Source organism: Melozone crissalis, unplaced genomic scaffold (assembly GCF_028551555.1).
Source record: "Melozone crissalis strain CALT ecotype California unplaced genomic scaffold, PUWL_Pcris_2 ptg000650l_1, whole genome shotgun sequence".
Lineage (NCBI taxonomy): Eukaryota > Metazoa > Chordata > Aves > Passeriformes > Passerellidae > Melozone > Melozone crissalis.
In genome coordinates this window covers 1034-25279 of record NW_026536322.1, presented here as the reverse complement: position 1 = coordinate 25279, position 24246 = coordinate 1034, and the positions used below count along the sequence as shown (strand labels likewise).

Below are 24246 nucleotides of genomic sequence, written 5' to 3'. Positions count from 1 at the left end.
ACCAGGGACACCCCAAAAACACACCCGGGGAGCCCCAAAATACCTACAGGGGTGCCCCAAAAATCCTACTGTGGGTAGCGCAAAATTCCCATTGAAGATATCCCAAAAATCTGGGAACACCCCAAAAACCTCCTTGGGGAGTTACAAAATTTTCCAGGGGGGGCTCCCCAACCCCCCCCCCCCAAAAACTGCCCTGAGGATGCCCAAAACCTACCTGGGGCACCCCAAAAATCCACCTGGGGGCACCCCAAAAAACTCCTCTGAAACTGCCCTGGGGATACTCCAAAAATCCTCTTGGAGACACCAAAAAATACCACTGGGGTTGCCCCAAAAACTCTCTGGAAACAACCCAAAAATTCTCCCAAAAGCCCCCAGGAGCACCCCAAAATCCCCTCAAAACTGCCCTGGGAGCACCCCAAAAGTCCACCCGGAGGCACCTCAAAAACTCCCTGGGGGCGCCCCAAAATACCACTGGGGATGCCCCAAAAACCCTCCTGGGGATATCCCCAGTATTCCCCTTGGGACACCCCAAAACCTCCCCAACACTGCCATGGGGATGCCCCCAAAAGCCCCCCGCGGGTCACCCCAAATTCTCCCTGGGGACACCCCAAAAACCCCTTGGGACACCCTGAAATCCATCCCTGCTTTGCGACCCCACAAATGGGGGGGTTGTGTACCCGGGACCCCTGAAAATTCACCCCAAATCCCCCTGGGACCCCCCCAAATCCACCCTGGGGTGTCCTGAAATCCACTGGGGGACCCCAAAATCCACTCTGGGGAGGGTCACAGGGGTTATGACCCCCCAAAATCCACACGGGACTCCCCAAAATCCATCCCAAGGGATCAGGACCCCCCAAAATCCCGCCCAAATCCCCCTGGGACTTTCCAAAATCCCCTGGGGGACCTCAAAATCCCCCCAGGAACCCCCAAATCCACCCTGGGTGGGGTCCCAGGTGTTCGGGACCCCCCAAATCCCCCCCGGCGCTCCCCTCCCCCCACTGCTCTGTGCTCTCAGTGTGCGCTCGTGAGTGTGTAAGCCCCGCCCCCCGCTTGGCCACGCCCCTCTCGGACACACCCCGCTTAGCCCCGCCCCTTTCGCACAGGTGGGCGGGGTCAATAAATCCCTGAGCTGCTGGCGCTGGGTGCTGCTGATGGGGGGATGGGGTGGGACCCCCAAAATTGGGGAGAGGCACCTGGGGACACATGGGGACACCTGGGATGGACCTGGGGGACACTTGAGACAAACCTGGGGAGACCTGGAGACAGCTGGGGGGTGGGGACACACCGAGGGCACACCTGGGGACACCTGGGAGGGATGTGGGGACAACTGGAGCACACCTGGGGACACCTGGGCACACCTTGGAGGGACCTGGGGGACAGCTGGGGACACCTGGAGACAGCTGGGGCGCACTTGGAGCTCACCTGGGGACATCTGGGACACCTGGGGGGAGCCTGGGCACACCTGGGAGAGACCTGGGGGACACCTGGGCACACCTGGAGCACACTGGGGACACCTAGGGGAAGTTGGGGGACACCTGGGAGGGACTTGGGCACAGCTGGGGACAGTTGGGGACACCTGGAAGACACCTGGGGACAGCTGGGACACACCTGGAGCACACCTGGGACACACCTGGGGACACTTGGGACACACCTGGGCACACCTGGACACACCTGAAACATACCTGGGGCTCATCTGAGGACCCCTGGGCACACCTGGGGACATCCAGGACACACCTGGGGCACACCTGGGCTCACCTGTGGCAGATACAGGCTGGGGGGAGCTCAGGCCGCGCTGTTCCGGCCGCACTCTGCGCGCGGGAAGCTTTGATCGCCGATAGAGCGCGGGCATGTCGCGACATGCGACCGCGATAGAGGCGGGGAATGAAGGGAAGGACGGAGCTGGGACCTCCCGCCCGCGAGGGGGCGCCCTACAAGCGGCAGCGCTATGATGACGCACTTCCGGTGATGACGTCAGAGGCAGCATGGCGGCGGCGGAGAAGGCGCAGCGCTACGAGGCGTTCGTCAGCGACGTCCTGCAGCGAGATCTGAGGTAAGCGACGTCATATCGCGACAGAAACCCCGCCCCCGCGACAGCCTGGCCCTCCCCTCAGCGCTATGGCCACGCCCCTCTGCGCAACATCCGTAACGGCGTGGGGTGGCCACGCCCATTGACGCTGAGACCACGCCCATTTTTGGCCACGCCCCTTATCTGTCTCACAATTAATAATAACTGCGTGGGGTGGCCACCCCCATTCACAATGAGACCACGCCCCCGACTCAACCCCACCCATTCATCATAAGACCACGCCCATTTTTCGACCACGCCCCTCCGCTTTAAGTCTACCTCCACGTAGTAACAATGTGTTGTGGCCACGCCCTTTCACGCAGACGCCACGCCCTTTAACTTCTGCATAATGTGGCCACGCCCATTGACTGTAAACCACGCCCATTTCTCGACCACGCCCCCTCTGCCACATAGCAACCCCATGTCATGGCCACGGCCATTCCCCCGCGAGGCCCCGCCCCCGTGAGGCCCCGCCCCTGACAGCGCCCCCCGCAGGCGGGTGCAGGAGCAGCGCGACGCCGTGTTCGAGCAGCAGGCGCAGGTGCTGCAGCTCCGCTCCGCCCTCAGCCGCCTGCAGGTGCGCAGGGGGGCGGGGCTTAACGAGGGGGCGGGGCTTAACGAGGGGGGCGTGGTCAGGGCTGGGGAGGGGGCGGGGCAGGATCTGGAGGGGATTGGGGGGGCTGGAGGGAGGTTTGGGGGGTCATGAGGAGGTGAGGTGGGGTGGGGTGGTTGGGGGAGGTTTGGGGGGATTTGAAGGTGTTTAGGGGGGTTTGGGGGGGATTTTGGGGGTCTCGTGGGGGGATTTGGGAGCAATTGGGGGAATTTGGGGGTCTCATAGGGAGTAAAGTAGGATTTGGGGGTCTCGTGGGGGTGGTTTGGGGGATTTGGGGGTCTACTGGGGGGGATTTGGGGGTCTCATGAGGGGTTAGGTGGGATTTGGGAGGCTTCTGGGGGGGTTTTGGGGGGATTTGCATGTGTTTGGGGGGGGTTGTGGGTTCTCATTGGGGGGTTTGGGGGAGATTCCAGGGATTTGAGGGTCTCATAGGGAATTAGGTGGGATTTGGGGGTCTCCTGGGGGAGAGTTGGGAGGATTTAGGAGGGTTTGGGGAGGGATGTTTGGGTGTCTCATGGGAGGATTTGGGGGTGTTTTGATGTGTATGTGGGTAATTGGGGGATCTTGAGGGGGGGTTAAGGGAGATTTGGGGGCATTGGAGAGATTTGGGGGTTGAGATTTGGGGTCCCTGGGATGTTTGGGGGATCCCTGGGGTTGTTTGGGGGTTGAGATTTGGCGTCCCTGGGGCTGTTTGGGGTCTCAGATTGACCCCGGGGGGGTTTTGGGGTCCCCAGGACGCCGCCGCCCCCCTGCACACCCAGGTGGATCTCGGCTGCAATTTCTTCGTCAGTGCTGAAGTGTGAGTGGGGCTGGGACCCCAAAAACCTCCTCAGACCCCCATTAACCCCCTCAGGACCCTCCCTGACCCTGTTTTTGCCATCCCTGTGCCCCCAGCCCGGACCCCCGGCGCGTGTTCGTGGCTCTGGGGTTCGGGTTCTTCGCGGAGCTGACGCTGCCTGAGGCCCTTCGGCACCTGGAGCGCCGCAGTTCCCTCCTGCAGAGGTGAGGCAGCCTGGCCACGCCCCCGGCCACACCCAGGCCACGCCCACAGCCCCCCAACACACCCCATGGTGCTGGGTAGGGTATTGATCCTCGGTCATTCTGCTGTGGCCACGCCCACATGAGCACAGGCCATGCCCCTTTTGAGACCACACCCATGGAGGCCACACCCCCTTGGGAAAGCCATGCCTTTTTTGGCCCACACCTACTTAGGCCACGCCCCTTTGAGAAGCCACACACCCATTCTCCGCTGTGTTTGGGGTGGGAGCTGGCCACGCCCCCTTTCGACCACACCCACTTAAGCCACGCCCTCATTCTTTCAGCGTTTGGGGTGGGAGGAGGTTTCCACGCCCCTTTTGGACCACACCCCCATACCATAAATGGAGATCACATTCCCACCCCCATGACCAAAAGAGGAGTGCTATTCATCAAGCCACGCCCACACTACCTAAGCCACACCCACACCATGAGGGGAAGACGCATCCCTAGTCCTCATAATAGAAAAGGGTGCGGCCTCACCCTGCCAATCATCAGGCCACGCCCACTTGAGAGACCCCACCCTTCATATGCCCCTCCCATGGAAGCCCCGCCCCCTAAAGCCCCGCCCATTTCAGGCTGAGCGATTCCCTGACGCGCGACGGGGCCAAGATCCGCGCCCACATCCGGCTGGTGCTGGAGGTAACCCCGCCCCCTCCTCTGGCCACACCCCCTCGCGTGTTGGCCACGCCCCCTCCCCTGCTGGCCATGCCCACAACGCTCTGCTCCGCCCCCAGGGCCTGCGGGAGCTGCAGGGGCTGCAGGAGCCCCCTGTGACCTCTGACCCCTGACGGACGCTGCGCTGGCCCCGCCCCCTCGGCTGGGTGTAAACCTGGAGTAACGTGGAGATTTTACACCTGCGAGTAACCTGGGTGTAAACCTGCAGTGAATCGGAGTTTTTACACTTTGGAGTAAACTTGGAGTAAAACTGAGTTTTTACATCTGGGAGTAAGCTGTGTAAAAGCCGGAGTAAAGTGGGGTTTTTTTTACATCTTGATGTAACCTGTGTGTAAATGTGGAGTAAAGTGGATTTTTTTTCTACCTTGGACTGATGTGTGTGTAAAGCTTGGAGTGCGGGAGGTGTTTGGCACACGGGAGGGAGCTTGGAGTAACCCTGGAGTAGTTTATAAGTAAACTGTGAGGGTTATGTCAGCAGGGGGAGGGGTCTGGGTGTAACCCTGGAGTACCCAGACTAACCCTGGAGGTGAGGTCAGAGTAACCCTGGAGTGACTGCAGGGCAGTAGTGGAGTAACACATGGGTAAACTCAGAGTAACCCGTTGAGTTACCCTTGAGTAACCTTGAGGACCCATTGGAACACCCCGTTCTGAGGCTGGAGTAACCCCTGAGTAAGCTCAGAGTAACTTCAGAGAAGCCCTGTGGTGTTCTGGGCTGTGGAGTAAACCTGGAGTAACCCTGGAGCCCCCCAAAAGGGGGTGGAGCCTCTTTGGGGTTGTCCCCGCCCCCTCCGTCTGAGGGGCGGGGCCACTGGGGGGGCGGGGCCCTGGTGGTTTTGTGGTGTGGGGGAGGGGCCCAGATGGAGCTGGGGGAAGGGGTCCCCAGCCCAGCTGTGACGTCATTGGGGGTGGGGATTCCCCTAAGGGAATCCCCTCCCTCATTTCCTCTTTTGGGGGTTTGGGGGCGGTCCCAAACAGACCCCACCCCCTGAGACCCCCTCCCCTTCGGGGGGGCGCGTCCTCATAAGCCCCGCCTCCTTTTCATCCCCTTCTTCCCACCCTTTGCGCTGACGTCACTCCTCACTTAGCTCCGCCCCTCAAGCACGTTATCCCGCCCCACAATGACGTCATCCGCCTCTTAGCCCTGCCCCTCCTGTTTTATCGCACCTCCCCTCACCCTTACGTCACTCTCCACTTAGCCACGCCCCTCCAGCCCGTCGCCCCGCCCCTCGCTCCGACGTCACTTGGCCCCGCCCCGCCGCCATCTTGCGCCGCCGCCGCTCCCGCCGCTCCCGCCCGGCCCGGCCCGGCCCGGCCCCACCGGAGCCCCCGCGGGGTCGGGCCCGGCCCCGCCATGGCCGAGGATTTCTGGGAGGCTCCGCGCCGCTGAGCCGGTAACGGGAACCGCCCCGGAGCACCGGGAACATCCCGGGGATCACCGGGAATCACCGGGATCCCCCCTGGGAGCTCCCGGAGCCGCTGTGAGGGCAGCGGGGGGGAGGGGGAGGAGGCCACGCCCACGCGGGGCACGCGGGGCACCACTGGGGGGAGTGGGGGGCGCCGCGGGGGGCCTAGGTGTGGGGGGGGAGAGGGGGAGGGGCCCGGTGTGCCCAGGTGTGCAGGGGGTGCCCGGATGTACCCAGGGGTGCCCAGGTGTGCCCGGGTGGGAGGGGGTGCCCAGGTGTGCCCAGGTGTGCAGGGTGGGTCCAGGTGTGCCCAAGTGTACAGGGTGAGTCCAGGTGTGCCCACGTGTGCAGGGCACTAAGGTGTGCACTGACCCCAGGTGTGCTGAGCTGTGCCCAGCTGTGCAGGGTGGCCCCAGCTGTGCCCAATGTGCAAGAGGTGCCCAGGTGTCGCCAGGCACGCAGGGCGCTCAGGTTTGCAGTGACCCCAGGTGTGCCCAGGCGTGCCCACGGCTCAGGTGTGCAGTGACCCTGGGTGTTGAGGCTGTGTCCAACTGTGCCCAGGTGTGCCCAGGTGTGCAGGGTGGCTCCAGCTGTGCCCATAGCTCAGGGGTGCCCAGGTGTGCCCAGGCGTGCAGGGCGCTCAGGTGTGCAGTGACCTCGGGTGTGCCCAGGTTGTGCCCAGGCAGGTGTGCCCACAGCTCAGGTGTGCAGTGACCCCGAGGCTGCCCAGGTGTGCCTAGGTGTGCATGCCCATGCTCAGGTGTGCAGTGACCCCAGGTGTGCCAGCTGTGCCCAGGTGTGCATGCCCACACTCAGCTGTGCCCAGATGTGCAGGGCGCTCAGGCGTACAGTGACCCCAGGATGCCCAGGTGTGCCCAGGTGTTCAGTGTGGCTCCAGCTGTGCCCATGTGTGCCAGCCGTGCCCACGCTGAGGTGCCCGCAGGGCAGGGCCATGGACCGGATGAAGAAGATCAAGCGGCAGCTCTCCATGACGCTGCGGGGCGGCCGCGCCCCCGACAAGGCCCTGGGGGACCCTCGCGACGGCACCGGCAGCGACAGCGGTGAGCGCTGGCCCTTTAAGGGGAGCCCCGCCCCCCCCGGAGCTGGCCCCGCCCCCACAAAGTGGGGAACTGGCCCTTTAAGACGGTGCGGGTTGGGGGTGCCTGGCCCTTTAAGAAGATGGGGGTAGGGTTGGGGGTGCGTGGCCCTTTAAAATCTTTAGGGGTGGCAGGAGGAGATTGAGGGGTGCCTGTCCGTTTAAGAGTGTACCTGGCCCTTTAAGAGGGTGCATGTCCTTTTAAGAGGGTACCTATCTTTTTTAGATGGTGCCTGGCCCTTTAAAGGGGTGCCTGGCCCTTTAAGAGCGTACCTATCCGTTTAAGAAGGTACTTGTCCCTTTAAGAGGGTGCCTGTCCCTTTAAGAAGTGGGGGGGAGGCACAGTTTTGGGGTACTGTCCCTTTAAGAGAGTTCCTAGCCCTTTAAGAGGGTACCTGGCCTTTTTATGGGGTACCTGTCCCTTTAAGAGGGTGTCTGTTCCTTTAAGGGGGGGGGGCACATTTTGAGGTGCCTGTCCCTTTAAGAAGCCGGGGGGGCACAGTTTTGGGGTGCCTGTCCCTTTAAGAACACCCCCTCCCCCCGGCAGGACGTGGCCCCTTTAAGAGCCGGGGGTCCCCTCCTGTCCCCCCCCCCTCCCGTGTCCCCTCCTGTCCATCTGTCCCCTGCCCCCCCCCCGTGTCCGTCCATCTGTCCCCGTGTCCTGTCCCCTGTGCCCCCCCCAGGTGCCACCACCTGTCCCCGGTGCCACCACCTGTGCTCTGTCCCCGTGTCACCTCCCTGTCCCCAAACTGGGGGGGGGCACGGGGTGGCACCCCCGGGGACCTCTGGGGACATCGGGGGGGTCCCTGGGGGGGGTTTGGGAGAATTTTTGGGGGTCTCTGGGGTTCGGGGGTCCTTGGGGACATTTGGGGACATCGGGGGGGGACACTGGGGGGGGTTTGGGGGAATTTTTGGGGGTCTCAGGGGTTTGGGGGTCCTTGGGCACATTGGGGGGGGTCCTTGGGGACATTTGGGGGGGGACATTGGGGGATTTTGGGGGTCCTTGGGGACATTGGGGGGGACATTAATGACATTGGAGGGGGTCCCTGACAGGGTTTTGGGGTGTTCTTGGGGACATTGGGGAGGGTCCTTGGGGTTTGGGCTCCTTTCAGGGGCTCTTGGGGACATTGGGGACTCCCTGGGGACCCTTGGGGACATTGAGGGGGTCCCTGTGGGGGTTTAGGGGGGTCCTTTGGGGATCCCTTGATTTTGGGAGGGTTTTGGGGACATTGGGGACATTTGCGGGGTCCTTGGGGACATTGAGGGAGTCCCTGGGGTTTGGGGTTGTCCTTTGGGGGTCCCCTTGGGGACATTGTGGGTCCCTGGGGAGAGGCTTTGGGGACACCTTGGGGACACTGAGGGGTCCCAAGGGTTCCCTTCAGTTTGGGGGTTTTTTGGGGGGTGTTTTGTGGTGGTTTTGGGGTATTTTTGCGATGTTTTGGGATATTTTGGGGTCCCTGACTCCCCTGTGTGTCCCCAGAACCGGGGGGGGACGAGGCCTGGATGGGGTCGGACTGGAAAGGGGAGGTTTTGGGGTGATTTGGGGTATTTTGGGGTGGTTTGGGAGTATTTTGTGGTATTTGGGGGTATTTTTGGGATATTTCGGGGTCCCTGACCACCCCCTGTTGTGCCCCCAGAGCTGGGGGGGGGACGAGGCCCGGATGGGGTCAGACGGGGGGGGAGGGGGATTTTAGGAGATTTTTGGATATTTTGGGATATTTGAGGAATTTGGCGGATATTTGGGGTATTTTTGGGGATACTTTGGGTGTTTTTGGGGTCCCTGACCCCCCTTTTGTGCCCCCAGAGCCGGGGGGGGACGAGGCCCGGATGGGGTCGGACGGGGAGAGCGACCCCCCCTCGGGGACATCCTCGGAGGAGGTGGCGTCACCCGTGAGGCTGCGGCAGCACCCGCGGCACGGAGCCTGCGAGGTGGGACTGGGAGGGACTGGGGATACTGGGAGGGACTGGGAGGGACTGGGAGGGACTGGGAGGAGTGGAAAACCGGGAGGGACTTGGGGGACTGGGAGCACTGGGAGCGACTGGGCATACTGGGAGGGACTGGGGGGAGTGGAAAACTATGGGGAGTGGGGATACTGGGAGGGAGTAAGGGGGACTGGGAGGGCCTGGGGGAAGTGGGGATACTGGGAGGGACTGGGAGCACTGGGAGGGACTGGGGGGACTGGGAGGGACTGGGGGATACTGGGAGGGACTGGGGGGACTGGGAGGGACTGGGGGGAGTGGAAAACTATGGGGAGTGGGGATACTGGGAGGGAGTAAGGGGGACTGGGAGGGCCTGGGGGAAGTGGGGATACTGGGAGGGACTGGGAGCACTGGGAGGGACTGGGGGGACTGGGGGGCTGGGGATACTGGGAGGGACTGGGAGGGATTAGGGGGACTGGGAGGAGTGGGAAACCGGGAGGGACTTGGGGGACTGGGAGGGTCTGAGGATACTGGGGATACTGGGAGGGACTGGAGGGGACTGGGAGGAACTGGGAGGGGATTGGGGATACTGGGAGAGACTGGGGGGAGTGGGGGGAGTGGGAGGGACTGGGAGCTCTGGGGATACTGGGAGGGACTGGGGGGACTGGGGAATTGGGGATACTGGGGGGACTGGGAGGGAGTGGGGGGGACTGGGGATACTGGGGGGTATTGGAGGGACTGGGAAACGGGGGACTGGGAGGGACTGGGAAGGACGGGGGATACTGGGAACACTGGGAGGGACTGGGAGCACTGGGCTGAACTGGGAGCACTGGGAGCCCTGGGATGAACTGGGGGGAGCACTGGGAGCACTGGGATGAACTGGGATGAACTGGGGGGGCACTGGGATGAACTGGATGAACTGGGATGAACTGGGATGAACTGGGATGAACTGGTCGCACTGTCCCTGTCCCCAGGATGTCACCAAGCGCCTGTCCCTGCCCGCTGACACCCGCCTGCCCGAGGGGGGGCTGGGGCTGCCCGGGCCCCTGAGCCGCCGCCTGCGCCGCGTCTCCCTGGTGCGTCCCAGTATGGACCAGTATGAACCAGTACAGACCAGTATAGACCACTATGAACCAGTATAGACTGGTACAGACCGGTACAAAACAGTACAGATCCGTACAGTCTGGTACAGATGAGTACAGACCAGTACAGACCTATACAGACCAATGTGAACCAGTAAAGACCAGTATAAACCAGTACAGACCTGTAAGAGCAGTACAAACCAGTACAGACCAGTACAGACTGGTACAGCCCAGTATAAACCAGTATAGACCAGTACAGACTAGTACAGACTGGTACAGACCAATATAAACCCGTATAGAGTGGTTCAGACCAGTGCAGACTATTGTAGACCAGTATAGGCCAGTATGAGCCAATACAGACCAGTATGGGCCAGAATAAACCAGTACAGACTGGTATAAACCGGTCTGGACCAGTATAGATGAGGATAGACCAGTATAAACGGATACAGACCAGTATGAACCAGTATAAAGCAGTATAGACCATTGTGAGTTGGTATAGACCAGGATGAACCAGTATAGACCAGGATGAACCAGTATAGACCAGTATGAACCGGTATAGACCAGGATGAACCAGTATAGACCAGTATGGAGTGGGAGGATGAGGTCCCCCAGTTCTCCCAGTAACGGTGTCCCCTCTCCCCTCTCCCACCAGTCCGAAATCGGCTTCGGCAAGTTGGAGACCTACGTGAAACTGGACAAACTGGGAGAGGTGAGGCACCACCTGTGCCACCTGTCACCTGTGTCACCTGTGTCACCTGTGTCACCTGTGCCATCTGTGTCACCTGTGTCACCTGTCACCTGTGTCACCTGTGTCACCTGTGTCACCTGTGCCATCTGTGTCACCTGTGCCACCTGTCACCTGTGTCACCTGTCAGCTCTGTGTCCCTTGTGTGTCACCTGTCACCTGTGTCTCCTCCGTGTCCCCTCCGTGCCTGCATGTCCCCATGTCCCTCATGTCCCTGTGTCCCCTTCGATGTCCCCTCCAATGTCCCCCTGTCCCCGGGGCACGTACGCCACGGTGTACCGGTGTCCCTGATGATGTCCCTGATGATATCCCTGCTGTCCCCACTGTCTCTGATGATGTCCCCATGTCCCTGATGATGTCCCCACTGTGTCTCTGATGTCCCCAATGTCCCCCTAGGGTACCTACGCCACGGTGTGCAGGTGTCCCTGCTGTCCCTGCTATCCCTGCTGTCCCCACTGTCCCCAATGTGTCCCCATGTCCTCAGGGCACCTACGCCACGGTGTACAGGTGTCCCCAACGTATCTCTGATGTCCCCAATGTGTCTCCGCTGTTGCTGATGATGTCCCCAATGTGTCCCCACTGTCTCCAGGGTACCTACACCACGGTGTGCAGGTGTCCCTGATGATGTCCCCAATGTGTCTCTGATGTCCCTGATGATGTCCCTGTGTCCCCAGTGTGTCCCCAATGTCCCCACTGTCCCCTCAGGGTACTTACGCCACGGTGTACAGGTGTCCCTGATGTCCATGCTGTCCCTGATGTCCCCAATGTCCCCTGATGTCCCCAGTGTCTCCCCATGTCCCCAATGTATCTCTGATGTCCCCAATGTCCCCCTGTCCCCAGGGTACCTACGCCACGGTGTACAGCTGTCCCTGATGATGTCCCCAATGTGTCCCCAGTGTCCCCATTGTCCCCAGGGCGCCTACGCCATGGTGCGCAGGTGTCCCTGATGTCCCTGATGTCCCCAATGTGTCCCCCTGTCCCCAGGGTACCTATGCCACGGTGTACAGGTGTCCCTGATGATGTCCCCAGCGTGTCCCTGATGTCCCCAATGTCCCCATTGTCCCCAGGGCACCTACGCCACGGTGTACAGGTGTCCCTGATGATGTCCCCAATGTGTCCCTGATGTCCTCAATGTCCCCATTGTCCCCAGGGCACCTACGCCACGGTGTACAGGTGTCCCTGATGATGTCCCCAATGTGTCTCTGATGTCCCCAGCGTGTCCCTGATGTCCCCAATGTCCCCCTGTCCCCAGGGCACCTACGCCACGGTGTACAAGGGCCGCAGCAAGCTGACCGAGAACCTGGTGGCGCTGAAGGAAATCCGGCTGGAGCACGAGGAGGGGGCGCCGTGCACGGCCATCAGAGAGGGTGGGGACACCATGGGGACACTGGGGACACTGGGGGGACACAGCCTGCACGGCCATCAGAGAGGGTGGGGACACTGGGGACATTGGGGGGACATTGGGGACATTGGGGACACTGGGGGGACACAGCCTGCACGGCCATCAGAGAGGGTGGGGACACCATGGGGACACTGGGGACATTGGGGACATTGGGGAGACACAGCCTGCACGGCCATCAGAGAGGGTGGGGACACCATGGGGACACTGGGGACATTGGGGACATTGGGGAGACACAGCCTGCACGGCCATCAGAGAGGGTGGGGACACCATGGGGACACTGGGGACATTGGGGACATTGGGGAGACACAGCCTGCACGGCCATCAGAGAGGGTGGGGACACCATGGGGACACTGGGGACACTGTGGGGACACAGCCTGCACGGCCATCAGAGAGGGTGGGGACAACATGGGGACATTGGGGACACTGGGGACATTGGGGGGACGTTGGGGACATTGGGGGGACACAGCCTGCACAGCCATCAGAGAGGGTGGGGACACTGTGGGGACATTGGGGACACTGGGGAGACACAGCCTGCACAGCCATCAGAGAGGGTGAGGACATTGGGGACATTGGGAGTGCCCTGCACGGCCATCAGAGAGGGTGGGGACGCTGAAGGGACATTGGGGACATTAGGGGGACATTGGGAACATCATGGGGACATTGGGGAGACCAGGGGGACACAGCCTGCACAGCCATCCGCAAGGGCGGGGACGCTGAGGGCACACCATGGGGACACTGGGGGTGCCCTGCACGGCCATCAGAGAGGGTGGGGACACTGGGGACACTCTGGGACATGGAGGGGGGACAGGGGGACAGAGGGGACATGGAGGGACACGGAAGGACAGGGAGACATTGGGGATGGGGGGACACTGGGGACAAAGAGACATGGGTGGACGTGGGACACAGGGACAAGGGGACATGGAGGGGACATGGGGGGAATCAGGGGACATTGGGGGGACATTGAGGGACCCGGCTGTCCCCAATGTCCCCCTGTGTCCCCAATGTCCCCGTGTCCCCGCAGTGTCCCTGCTGCGGGATCTCAAGCACGCCAACGTGGTGACGCTGCACGACATCGTGCACACGCCGCAGTGCCTGACGCTGGTCTTCGAGTACCTGGTGAGCCCCAAAGCGCCCCAAAATCACCCCAAAATGATCCCAAATTCACCCCAAAATCCGCCCCAAAATCCACCCAAAATAATCCCAAATTTCACCCCTAAGTCACCCCAAAATTCACCCCAAAATCCATCCCAAATCACCCCAAAATCACCCTGAAATTCACCCCAAGTTCACCGTGGAATTCACCCCAAAATCATCCCAAATTCACCGTGAAATTGCCTCAAATTCACCCCAAAATCCACCCTAAATCACCCCAAAATTCACACCAAAATTCACCCCAAATCACCCTGAAATTCACCCCAAATCACCCCAAAATCACCCTGAAATTCACCCCAAGTTCACTGTGGAATTCACCCCAAAATCATCCCAAATTCACCGTGAAACCGCCCCAAAATCACCCCAAAATCCACCCTAAATCACCCCAAAATTCACCCCAAAATTAACACCAAAATTCACCCCAAAGTCACCTTGAAATTCACCCCAAATTCACCCCAAAATCCATCCCAAGTAACCCCAAAATTCATCCCAAATTAATCCCAAAATTCATCCCAAATTCACCCCCAAAATCCACCCTCAAATCCACCCCAAATCACCCCAAAATTCACCCAGGACCCCAAAATTCACCCCAAATTTTGGATTTTGTGCCCTCCCCAGGACCGGGACCTGAAGCAGTACCTGGACGATTGTGGGAACGTCATCAGCATGCACAACGTCAGGGTGAGGGGATTTGGGGTTTTTTATGGGATTTTGGGGTGGTTTGGGGGTTTTTGGGGTAATTTCGGGGGATTTTGGGGTGTTTGGGTAAATTTTGGGGGATTTTGGGTAGATTTAGGGTGATTTTGGGTGGTTTTGGGAGGGGTTTTAGGGGGATTTTGGGGTCATCAGCATGCACGATGTCAGGGTTGGAATTGGGGTTTTTATGGGATTTAGGGGGATTTTGGGGGGATTTGGGGTTTTTTTTTGGGGGGGAATTTGAGGAGGTTTTGGGGGCATTTAGGGAGGTTTTTTATGGGATTTTGGGGGGATTTGGGTGGTTTTTGGGGTCATCAGCATGCACAACGTCAGGGTGGGATTTAGGGTTTTTATGGGATTTTGGGGTCATCACAATTCATAACATCAGGATGAAAGGATTTGGGGAATTTTGGGGGGATTTTGGGGCGGTTTTAGGGTTATCAGCATGCACAACATCAGGGTGAGGGGATTTGGGGGATTTGTGGGATTTTTAGGAGATATGGGGGGATTTTGGGGGAATTTCAGGGGATTTTGGAGGGATTTGGGGGAGCTTTGGGGGGATTTAGAGAGGTTTTGAGGGGATTTTGGGGGATTTTGGGGGATTTTGGGGGGATTTTCGGATCCTCAACATACGCAACGTCACGGTGAGGGGTTTGGGGTTTTTGGGGGGGGATTTGGGCGGGATTTTGGGGCATTTTGGGGTCTGTGATGCCTCCTAGGGAGGTTTGGGAACCAAACAGGGATGGGATTGTCCCTGTCTGTCCCTATCTGTCTGTCTGTCTGACCCCATTATTTTTTGGGGTGCAGCTGTTCCTGTTCCAGCTCCTGCGCGGTCTCGCTTTCTGTCACCGCCACAAGGTTCTGCACCGCGACCTCAAACCCCAGAACCTCCTGCTCAGCCGCCGGGGGGACCTCAAGCTGGCAGATTTCGGTCTGGGCACCCCAAAAACCTCACCTGGCACCCCAAAAACCTCCCCTGGCACCCCAAAACCCCATCAGAAACCCATAAATCCCCCAAGACCCCATAAACTTTCCCAGGACCTGCTCAGATGCTTTGGGGAGCTCAAATGGGCAGATTTTGGTCAGGGCACCCCAAAAACCTCACCTGGCACCCCAAAAACCTGAGCTGGGACCCCAAAACCTGCCTTGGCATCCCAAAAACCTCTCAAAAGTCCACAAAACCCCCCAAGCGCCCACTTTGTGACCCCTGAGCCCCTTTTTCTGCCCCCCAGCCCCATTTTCTGCCTCCTTACCCATTTTCTGCCCCCCTCACCCATTTTGCCCCCCAGCCCCATTTTTTACCCCCTTATACCCCATTTTGCCCCCTCGGCCCCATTTCATGCCCCCCCATAGCCCATTTTTGCCCCCCCTGACCCCACTTTGTGCCCCCCAGGCCTGGCCCGTGCCAAGTCCATCCCCACCAAGACGTTCTCGAGCGAGGTGGTGACGCTGTGGTACCGCCCGCCCGACATCCTGCTGGGCTCCACCGAGTACAGCACCCAGATCGACATGTGGTGGGCACTGGGAGGGGCACTGGGAGGGGCACTGGGGGCACTGGGATTCACTGGGATTTACTGGGAATTACTGGGATGGACACTGTGGGCACTGGGACGGGCACATCCTGCTGGGATCCACTGAGTACAGCATCCAGATCGATATGTGGTGGGCACTGGGAGGCACTGGGAGGGACTGGGATGGGCACTGGGGGCACGGGGATGGGCACTGGGGGCACTGGGATTCACTGGGATTTACTGGGAATTACTGGGAATTACTGGGATGGGCACTGGGGGCACTGGGATGGGCACATCCTGCTGGGATCCACTGAGTACAGCATCCAGATCGACATGTGGTGGGTAACTGGGAGGCACTGGGAGGGACTGGGATTCACTGGGTGGGGTATTGGGGGCACTGGGATTCACTGGGATTTACTGGGATTTACTGGGATGGGCATTGGGGGCACTGGGATTTACTGGGATGGACTGGGATGGGCACTGTGGGCACTGGGATGGGCACATCCTGCTGGGTTCTACCGAGTACAGCACCCAGATCGACATGTGGTGGGTAACTGGGGCAACTGGGAGGGACTGGGAGGGGTATTGGGTGTATTGGGATTTACTGGGATTCACTGGGAGGGACTAGGATTCACTGGGATTTACTGGGATGGGCACTGGGGGCACTGGGATTTACTGGGAGGGGCATTGGGGGCACTGGGATATACTGGGATTTACTGGGATTCACTGGGATTCACTGGAAATTACTGGGATGGGCACTGGGGACACTGGAATTTACTGGGGGGGACTTTGGGATTTTGGGGGTCCCACGGGGGTAATTTTGGGGGTAATTTTTGGGATTTTGGGGGTAGTTTTGGGATAGCTTTGGGCTTTTTTGGGGTGTCCCTGGCAGGGGGGTCAGTCTGAGATTTTAGGTTAATTTTGGGGGTAATTTTGAGGCTTTTTGTGGATAATTTGGGGTTTTTTGGGGGTGTCCTTGGCCGGGGGGTCAATCTGGGATTTTGGGGGTAATTTTTGGGATAATTTGGGGGTTTTTTGGAGTGTCCCTGGCAGAGTGGTCAGTTTGGAGCTTTGGGGTAATTTTGGGGGTCATTTTGGTGGTTTTTGGGGATAATTTTGGGGTGTCCCTGGCAGGGGTGTCAGTCTGGGATTTTGGGGGTAATTTTGGGGATAATTTTCGGGTTTTTGGGGGTAATTTTGGGGTGTCCCTGGCAGAGTGGTCAGTTTGGAGCTTTGGGGTAATTTTGGGGGTAATTTTGGTGGTTTTTGGGGATAATTTTGGGGTGTCCCTGGCAGGGGGGTCGGCTGCATCTTCTCGGAGATGGTGACGGGGCGGCCGCTGTTCCCCGGGGCCACCGTGGAGGAGCAGCTGCACTTCATCTTCCGCCTGCTCGGTGCGTTCGGGGTGAAATCTGGGGAATTTGGGAAAATTGGGGGGGATTTTGGGGAATTTGGGGGAAAATCCGAGAGATTTAGGAAAACTGGGGGGTTTGGGGCAATTCTGGGGGAATTTGGGAAAACCCAGGGGGGTTTGGGAAAGATCAGGGGGATTTGGGGGGAAATCTTGGGGGGTTTGGGGAGAAATTTGGGGAGATTTGGGGAATTTGGGGGAAAATCTTGGGGGTTTGGGGGAAAATTTGGGGGGGTTTGGGGCAGATCCAGGGAGGTTTTGGGGAAAATCAGGGGGGGTTTGGGAAAATCCAGGGGGATTTGGGGCAAATCTGGGAGGTTTGAGGGGAAAATCTTGGGAATTTCTTGCCAATTTGGCGAATCTGGTGGGATTTGGAGGAAATTTGGGGGGATTTGGGGAAATTTGGGGGAAATTTGGGGGTTTGGGGGAAAATCTGGGGGGGTCTGGGGGAAATCTTGGGGGGTTTGGGGGGAAATCCAGGTGGAAATTGGGCAAATCTGGGCAGGATTTGGGGGAAATCTGGGCAGGATTTGGGGCAAATCCAGGAGAATTCGGGCAGATTTGGGAAAATCCAGGGGGGTTTGGGGCAGATTTGGGGGTTTGGGCTAAATCTGGGGGCTTTGGGGTAAATCTGGGGTCGCTGACCCCCTCTCCCCACCCCGTGTCCCCCCCTTTAGGGACCCCGACGGAGGAGACGTGGCCGGGCATCGGTGCCAACGCCGAGTTCCGGGCACACAAATACCCCCTGTACCCGCCCGAGGGGCTGCGGCAGCACGCGCCACGGTCTGGGACGGACACGGGACAGGGGACAGACAGACAGACAGACAGGGGACAGACAGGGGACAGCGAGGGGACAGCCGGGTGGCACATGGGCACGGGAGGTGGCACCTGGGGTGGCACGTGTCCTGTGTCCTGTGGGGTGACACCTGTGCTGTGGGTGGCATGTGTCCCATAAGGTGGCACCTGTCCCATAGTGGTGGCACATGGGTGGCACCTGTCCTTTGGTGTGTCCCGTGGGGTGGCAGCTGTCCCGTGGGGTGTCCCGTGAGGGTGGCACCTGTCCCATAGTGGTGACACCTGTCCCATGGTTGTGGCACATGGGTGGCGCCTGGGCCGTGGTGACACCTGTCCTGTGGGGTGGCACCTGTCCCACAGAATGGCCCCTGTCCCATAGTGGTGACACCTGTCCCATGGGGTGGCACATGGGGTGTCCCTGTCCCCTGGGCTGTCCCCTGTGGGTGTCCCTGTCCCCCAGGTGCGTTGGTGGCTCCTGAGCCCCTTTGTCCCACCAGGTTGGACCAGGACGGTGCCGACCTCCTGGGGCAGCTGCTGCAGGTGAGATGGGCGTGGCCTGTGCTGGCCCCACCTCTTTGGCCACGCCCACTGACCCCACCCTCCCCCAAACCCCTCCCACAATGGTCGTGGCTTGTCCTGGCCCCGCCCCTTTTACCACACCCGCACTGACCCCACCCCTGCCCACTCCTCTTCCTCCATGGGCGTGGCCTGCGCTGGCTCCGCCCCTTGGCCACATCCCCACTGACCCCACCCCTCCCTCCATGGGCGTGGCTCTGGGAGGGGGTGGGGATGCAGCCACATCCCTTTGAAGGGTGGGGGTGGGGTTTGGCATAGCCACACCCACTTGTGGGCATGTCCCACGGTTGTGGGCGTGGCCTGACTGGGCGGGGCAGTTTGAAGGGCGGCGGCGGGTGCCGGCGGCGGAGGCCATGGGACACCCGTTCTTCAGCTGCCTGGGGCCGCGCGTCAGCAACCTGCCCGACAGTGAGTGGGCGGGGCCAGAGGCGGGGTTTGGGAGGGGGCAGGGCTAAAGGAATGGGGCTTTGTGTGGGTGGGGCATTGGGATGGGTGTGGCACTGGGGGCGGGGCTTGGAGTGGGATATGAGGTGGGGCTTTATGTGGGTGGAGCACTGGGGGCGGGGCTTTGGATGTGCAAATGGGGTGGGGTTTTACCATGGGTGTGGCACTGGGCAGGGCTTTACATGGGTGTGGCACTTGGGGTGGAGCTTCATCTGGGTGTGGCACTGGGGTGGGGGCTTTGAATGGGTGTGGCATTGGGTGGGTGGTGCCAATGGGGGGGTTTGGGGTGGGGCATTGGGATGGGTGTGGCACTGGGGGCTGGGGACGTCTGTGGGTGTAGCAATGGGGGCGGGGCTTCATTTGAGTGGGGCAATGGGGGTGGGGTTTTACATGGGTGTGGCACTGTGGGCAGGGCTTTACATGGGAGGGGCAATGGGGGCGGGGCTTCCACGGGTGTGGCACTGAGTGGAGCTTTGGGTGTGGCAATGGGGCAGGGCCTTACATGGGTGTGGCATTTGGGGCGGGGCTTCCATGGGTGTGGCACTGGGGGGAGGGGCTTCCATGGGTGGGGTACTAAGGGTGGGGCTTTGCATGGGTGAGATTTTGGGGGTGGGACATTGAGAGGGTGTGGCCATTTGGGTGTGGCTTAGAGTGGGCGGGGCTTCAATGGCTTTTCCATGGGTGAAGCTGTGCTGTGGGTGGGGCTGAATGGGCGGGGCTTAACTGCAGGTAGGCGGGGCTATGCAAATTGGGGTGTGGTTTTTTATGGGGGTGTGGTTTGTGTTGGCCACGCCCCCTTGATTTGGGGTTTCCCCGCCCCCCCAGCCACGTCCATCTTCGCGCTGAAGGAGATTCAGCTGCAGAAGGAGCCGGGGCTGCGCACGGGGCCCCTGCCCCCCCACAGGTGGGACCCCAAAAACACCTGGACCCCAAAACCTGAACCCTTAAAATTCCTGGACCCCAAAAACCCCTCTGCCCCCCACAGGTGGGACCCCAAAAACACCTGAACCCCAAAACCACCCAAACCCCAAAAACCTCTGAACCCCACAGGTGGGACCCCAGAATGAGCCCTGAACCCCAAAATCCCCCTGCCCCCCACAGGTGGGACCCCAAAACCTGAACCCCGAAACCCTGAGCCCCAGAAACCCCCCAAACCCAAATCTTGAACCCCAAAAAGCGTGAACCCCGCAGGTGGAACCCCCAAAACCTAAACCTCAAAAACCCCCCAAACCCAAATCCTGAAGCCCAAAAACACCTGAACTCCAAAAACCCTGTCCCCTACAGGTAGGACCCAAAATCCTGAACCCCAAAAATGCTCTGAACCCAAATCCTGAACAGCAAAAACTCTGAACCCCAAACCTGGACCCCAAAAATCCTGAACCCCAAAACCTGAACCCCAAAGAAGTCCTGAACCCAATAAGCCCTGAACCCCTGAGTTCAGGTGGGAACCCCAAAAACCCCCTGAACCCACACCCTGATTCTTGGGGTCTTTTTGGAGTAATTTGGGGATTTTTTGGGGGGTATTTTTGGGATTGTTTTGGGGTTTTTTTTCAGGTGTTTTTGTTGGTTTTGGCTTTTTTTTTTTTTTTTGAGGGGGTTTTGACTTATTTTGAAGTGATTTTGGGGTTTTTTTGGGCGTTTCCTGACCTCCTTTTTTTCTCCCTGCAGGTTCTTCCGCCTTCCGGGTGCTCGACACCGAGTTCTGATGTTGAGCGGGTGAGGCCCCCCCAAAATCCCCAAAATCTGGGACCAGATCCCCAAAATCCCAAAATCTGTGATCAGTTCCCCAAATGTGGGATCAACCCCCCAAAAATCCAGGATCAGCCCCCCCAAAATCTGGGATTGGCTCCCCAAATCTAGGATTCCAAAATCTGGAATTGGTCCCCTTAAAATCCAGGATCATCCCCCCAGAATCTTGGATCAGCTCCTAAAATCCCAAATTCTTGGATCAGCCGCCTCAAAATCCGGGATCCCAAAACTGGGGGGGTATCTTTGGGAAGTGACCCCAAAACTCAAAAAAATCCAAAAAAATCCCCCAAAAATGAGGAAAAATCCCAAAATAAAATAATGAAAATTCAGGAGCCCCCTGGAATTGGGACCCCCCAAAACTGGACCAGCCCCCATTTTAAATTTGGGGTTCACAGCCCCAAGAATTTCAGGGAGGGGTCCCCTATTATAGGAAGGGACAAATTTGGGGGGAATTTTCATCTTTTTGGGTTCCTTTTTTGACTCTTTCCTCTCCCCACAGCCCCCGGATTGCTGCTGCGCCCCCCAGGACCCCCCAGATTCGGGGCTGGGGTCCCCCCAAAAACCTCCAGGACTTTGAGGACACCCCAAAACTCCTCGGGGGAGGGGGGGGGGTCCTTGGACTGCTGACCCCCCCCAAAAACCCCCAACACCCCCCAAGGAACTGCTGCTGGATTTTGGGGGGGGTTTCACTGGGACCCCCATTGTGGGGGGGTCTGGGGGGTGGAATTTGGGGTCCCCCCCCCATTTTTTGGGGTCCCCTCCCCATTTTTTGGGGTCCCCCCCATTTTTTGGGGGGTTCTTCCTCCCCAATTTACGTCGAGTTTTATTTTTTCAAGGCAATATTATAAATCAGAGTCTATATCGGCCCCCTCCCCCCCCCCGGGGCGGGGCCTGAGGGGGCGGGGCCTAAAGGGGGAGGGGCAAAAGGGGCGGGGCTGTTTGGGGAGTGGAGGAGGGGAGCGTACACGGAGGTTACTCGTGCTTTACTCCAGGGTTACTTGGGGCTGAGGCGGCTCCTGGGAGGTTCCCCCACAAGGCTGGGCCTGGGTTACTCCATGGTTACTCCAGGGTTCCTCAGACTTTACTCTGAATTTGGGGCCATTTCACTCTGTGGTTACTCCACGGCTACTCCAGAATTACTCAGACTTTACTCCCAGGTTTGACCCACTTCACTCTGTGGTTACTCCAGGGTTACTCAGATTTTACTCCAAGGCAGCTCAGGCCCAGCTCTGGGCCACCCCTGCCCTACTCCAGCCTTACTCCAGGGTTGCTCAGCCTCCTCTCACTCTTGCTCTTGGTTACTCCGAGGTACTCCAGGTTCTTACTCAGATCCTTCTCCAGACTCGATGCTTACTCAGACTTTACTCATGGCCAGGGCCTTTCCTCTGCTCTTACTCCAGGCTGCTCCTGGAGATCCTTACTCTGAGGTTACTCAGAGTTTACTCAGCCTTTGAGGGACTGGCAGGCAGAACTTACTCCAGACTTATTCAGCTCCTCACTTCTTGCTCAGCTCCCCCTTTCTGGGTTGTTTTTGGTCCTTCGGCGCTGCTCACACCTTACTTTTACCTTACTCCGGGTGCTTGGATCCTTTTTGCCTTTGCTCTGCGCTTACTCCGCCCTTACTCAGCGCTTCTTGCGCTCGCTCAGCCCCTGCTCGGAGCTTACTCAGCCTTTACCTAGAGCTTACTCAGCCCTTGACTGGATGTTGCTCAGCCTTTACTTGGAGGTTGCTCAGCCTTTACTCAGAGGTTACTGAGCCCTCTTCACAGACAATACTCAGCCTTTACTCAGAAGTTGCCCAGTCTTCACTCGGAACTTACTCAGCCCTTGAATGGACGTTACTCACAGTTTACTCCAGGGCTACGCCTAGCCTACCCACAAGAGACACATCTCCCCTCACTGGCTACTCCGGGGTTACTCCCGCTTTACTCCGAGGTGATGTTTCACTCCAGGGTTACCCCCACGTTACTCTGGGGTTACTCCACTGTTACTCTCACTTTACTTTGGGGTTACTCCCACTTTGCTCTGGTTTTACTCTGAAGCTCCTCCCCCTCCCCCAGCCTCACTCAGGACCGCCCCTCCCCCTTGGGGGCGGGGCCTCGCTCTGGGGGCGGGGCCTCTCCATAGTGGGCGGGATCTCTGTGTCCCCGCCCCCTCCCTGGGAAGGGGGGAGGGGCGGGGGAGCCCCGGACAGCGATGGGGGTTGGGGGGGGGAGGGGCACGGAGCCTGTAGGGGGAGGGGCTGGGTTAAGCCCCACCCTCTTTATGACGTCACGGGGGAGGGGGAAAGGGGCGGGGCCGCGGCATTTCGGCTGTAACGGGACCGGACCATTAAAACCTCCCGGGAGCGGCGTCAGCGTCTGTGATCCTAAAACTAAACCAGGACCCCCAAAACCAACCCGAGACGTCCCCCCGGAGACACCAAGACGAATCCGGGACCCCAAAATCCCCCTCGGGAGCCCTAAAATATCCCGGCCCCTCCTCCCCCATCACGCGTTCCACCATTCCCGCTCTCCCCTCCTCTCCCCCAGCCCCAATGGTCTCGTCCACGCGCCCAAGGGGCGGGGCCTGAGCAGGCAGCCAATGGCGCGGCGGCACTGCTGTCACGTGAGGGGCGGAGCTGGTTAAAATCGGCGGGGCGGGGCGGCCGCGGCCTCAGTCCGGGCCCGTCCGGCGCCGTTGGGGTGAGGCTCGGCCGCTCCTGTCGTGACTTTTTCCCGCTTCTCCCCCTCCTTCTGTCGCGATAATCGCGGCTTTGGCCGCTCTCGGGCCGCTCTTTTCCCGTCCCCCCCCCTCTCCTTTTCCTCCTGTTCCCGCCTCAGCTCTCTGAGGCCGCGCGAGTTCTGCGCATGCGCGCTCGGGCGGCGGGAGCGGCACTTCCGGGGGCCGAACACGTGGCCGGGCTGGGGGGGGCAGAGGAGGGAAGGGAACCATGTGAGGGGCGCCGTGACGTCATGGGGGACGCTGCGTGACGTCAGCACGAAGGGACGCGTGTGGCTGATGGGCGTCACGAGGGGTTGGGGGTCGCTGAGGGGGTGGGACGTCACTGGCGGCCGCGTGAGAGGGTGGTGATGTCATAAGACGGTGGCGTGACGTCACTGGTTGCCGCGAGGGGGCGGTGGATGTCATAGAGGGGGACAAGTTGGGTCTATGAGGGTTATGATGTCACCGGGAACTCCTTGCCGGTCTTTGTGACGTCAGCACCGCTCCCCGTCAGGTTATTACGTCACCGCAGGGGCAGGGCCCCACCCTATGACGTCACGGCCGCCCCCGTCCCCCCACGCATGGCGGCGGAGGAGGGGAAGTTGTTCGTGGGGGGCCTCAACTACGACACGGACGAGCAGGGCCTGGAGCAGCACTTCAGCTCCTTCGGGCCCATTTCTGAGGGTGAGACACAAAAACATCCCAAGATAATCCCAAAACGTCCCAAAAAGATCCTAAAAAATCCTAAATATCATTAAAGTTTTCTAAAATACCCCAAAATAATCCTAAAATATCCCTGGGGCAGCACTTCAGCTCCTCTGGGCCCATCTCTGAGGGTGAGACACAAAAATTTCCTAAAATAATCCTTAAAGTATCTTAAAGTACCCTAAAATATCCCAAAATAATCCTAAAATATCCCTGGAGCTGCATTTCAGTTCCTTCAGGCCCATCTCTGAAGGTGAGAGAAAAAGTGCCCCAAAAATATCCTTGAATACCTTAAAACATCCCAAAATAATCCTAAAATGTCATTAAAATACCCCAAAATATCCCAAAATAATCCTGAAATATCCCTGGAGCAGCATTTCAGCTCCTTTGGGTTCATCTCTGAGGGTAAGACACAAGTAAAATTGAAAATTTCACCAAAAATATAATTCTAAAATATAATTAAAG

The 24246-nt window shown here is 59.3% G+C and overlaps 2 protein-coding genes across 2 annotated transcripts; both read left to right on the top strand.

Moving 5' to 3' along the window:
* The first annotated feature begins 1972 nt into the window (after positions 1 to 1972).
* On the top strand, positions 1973 to 4547 carry UXT (ubiquitously expressed prefoldin like chaperone). The gene is made up of 6 exons (XM_054295350.1): positions 1973 to 2050; positions 2561 to 2642; positions 3413 to 3477; positions 3573 to 3680; positions 4292 to 4355; positions 4451 to 4547. Exons 1-6 carry the CDS (start codon positions 1983 to 1985, stop codon positions 4502 to 4504), a joined length of 441 nt encoding a protein of 146 aa, XP_054151325.1. The 5' UTR covers positions 1973 to 1982; the 3' UTR covers positions 4505 to 4547.
* A 1139-nt stretch (positions 4548 to 5686) lies between these two features.
* On the top strand, positions 5687 to 20344 carry LOC128950472 (cyclin-dependent kinase 16-like). The gene is made up of 16 exons (XM_054295349.1): positions 5687 to 5782; positions 6738 to 6855; positions 8695 to 8819; positions 9785 to 9886; positions 10545 to 10601; positions 11890 to 12004; positions 13061 to 13155; positions 13810 to 13872; positions 14695 to 14818; positions 15281 to 15401; positions 16695 to 16792; positions 17487 to 17592; positions 18102 to 18144; positions 18498 to 18588; positions 19450 to 19528; positions 20293 to 20344. Exons 2-16 carry the CDS (start codon positions 6747 to 6749, stop codon positions 20342 to 20344), a joined length of 1380 nt encoding a protein of 459 aa, XP_054151324.1. The 5' UTR covers positions 5687 to 5782; positions 6738 to 6746.
* Positions 20345 to 24246: the final 3902 nt, after the last annotated feature.

What these genes read in the sequence shown, in the direction of transcription:
- UXT (XM_054295350.1), top strand. Translation starts at nt 1,983, where the DNA reads ATGGCGGCGGCGGAGAAGGCGCAGCGCTACGAGGCGTTCGTCAGCGAC. An exon ending in TTCTTCGTCAGTGCTGAAGT is followed by an intron (nt 3,478 to 3,572) that starts GTGAGTGGGGCT and finishes CTGTGCCCCCAG; the next exon opens with CCCGGACCCCCGGCGCGTGT. An exon ending in ACATCCGGCTGGTGCTGGAG is followed by an intron (nt 4,356 to 4,450) that starts GTAACCCCGCCC and finishes CTCCGCCCCCAG; the next exon opens with GGCCTGCGGGAGCTGCAGGG.
- LOC128950472 (XM_054295349.1), top strand. Translation starts at nt 6,747, where the DNA reads ATGGACCGGATGAAGAAGATCAAGCGGCAGCTCTCCATGACGCTGCGG. An exon ending in AACTGGACAAACTGGGAGAG is followed by an intron (nt 10,602 to 11,889) that starts GTGAGGCACCAC and finishes CCCTGTCCCCAG; the next exon opens with GGCACCTACGCCACGGTGTA. An exon ending in TCAGCATGCACAACGTCAGG is followed by an intron (nt 13,873 to 14,694) that starts GTGAGGGGATTT and finishes TTTGGGGTGCAG; the next exon opens with CTGTTCCTGTTCCAGCTCCT.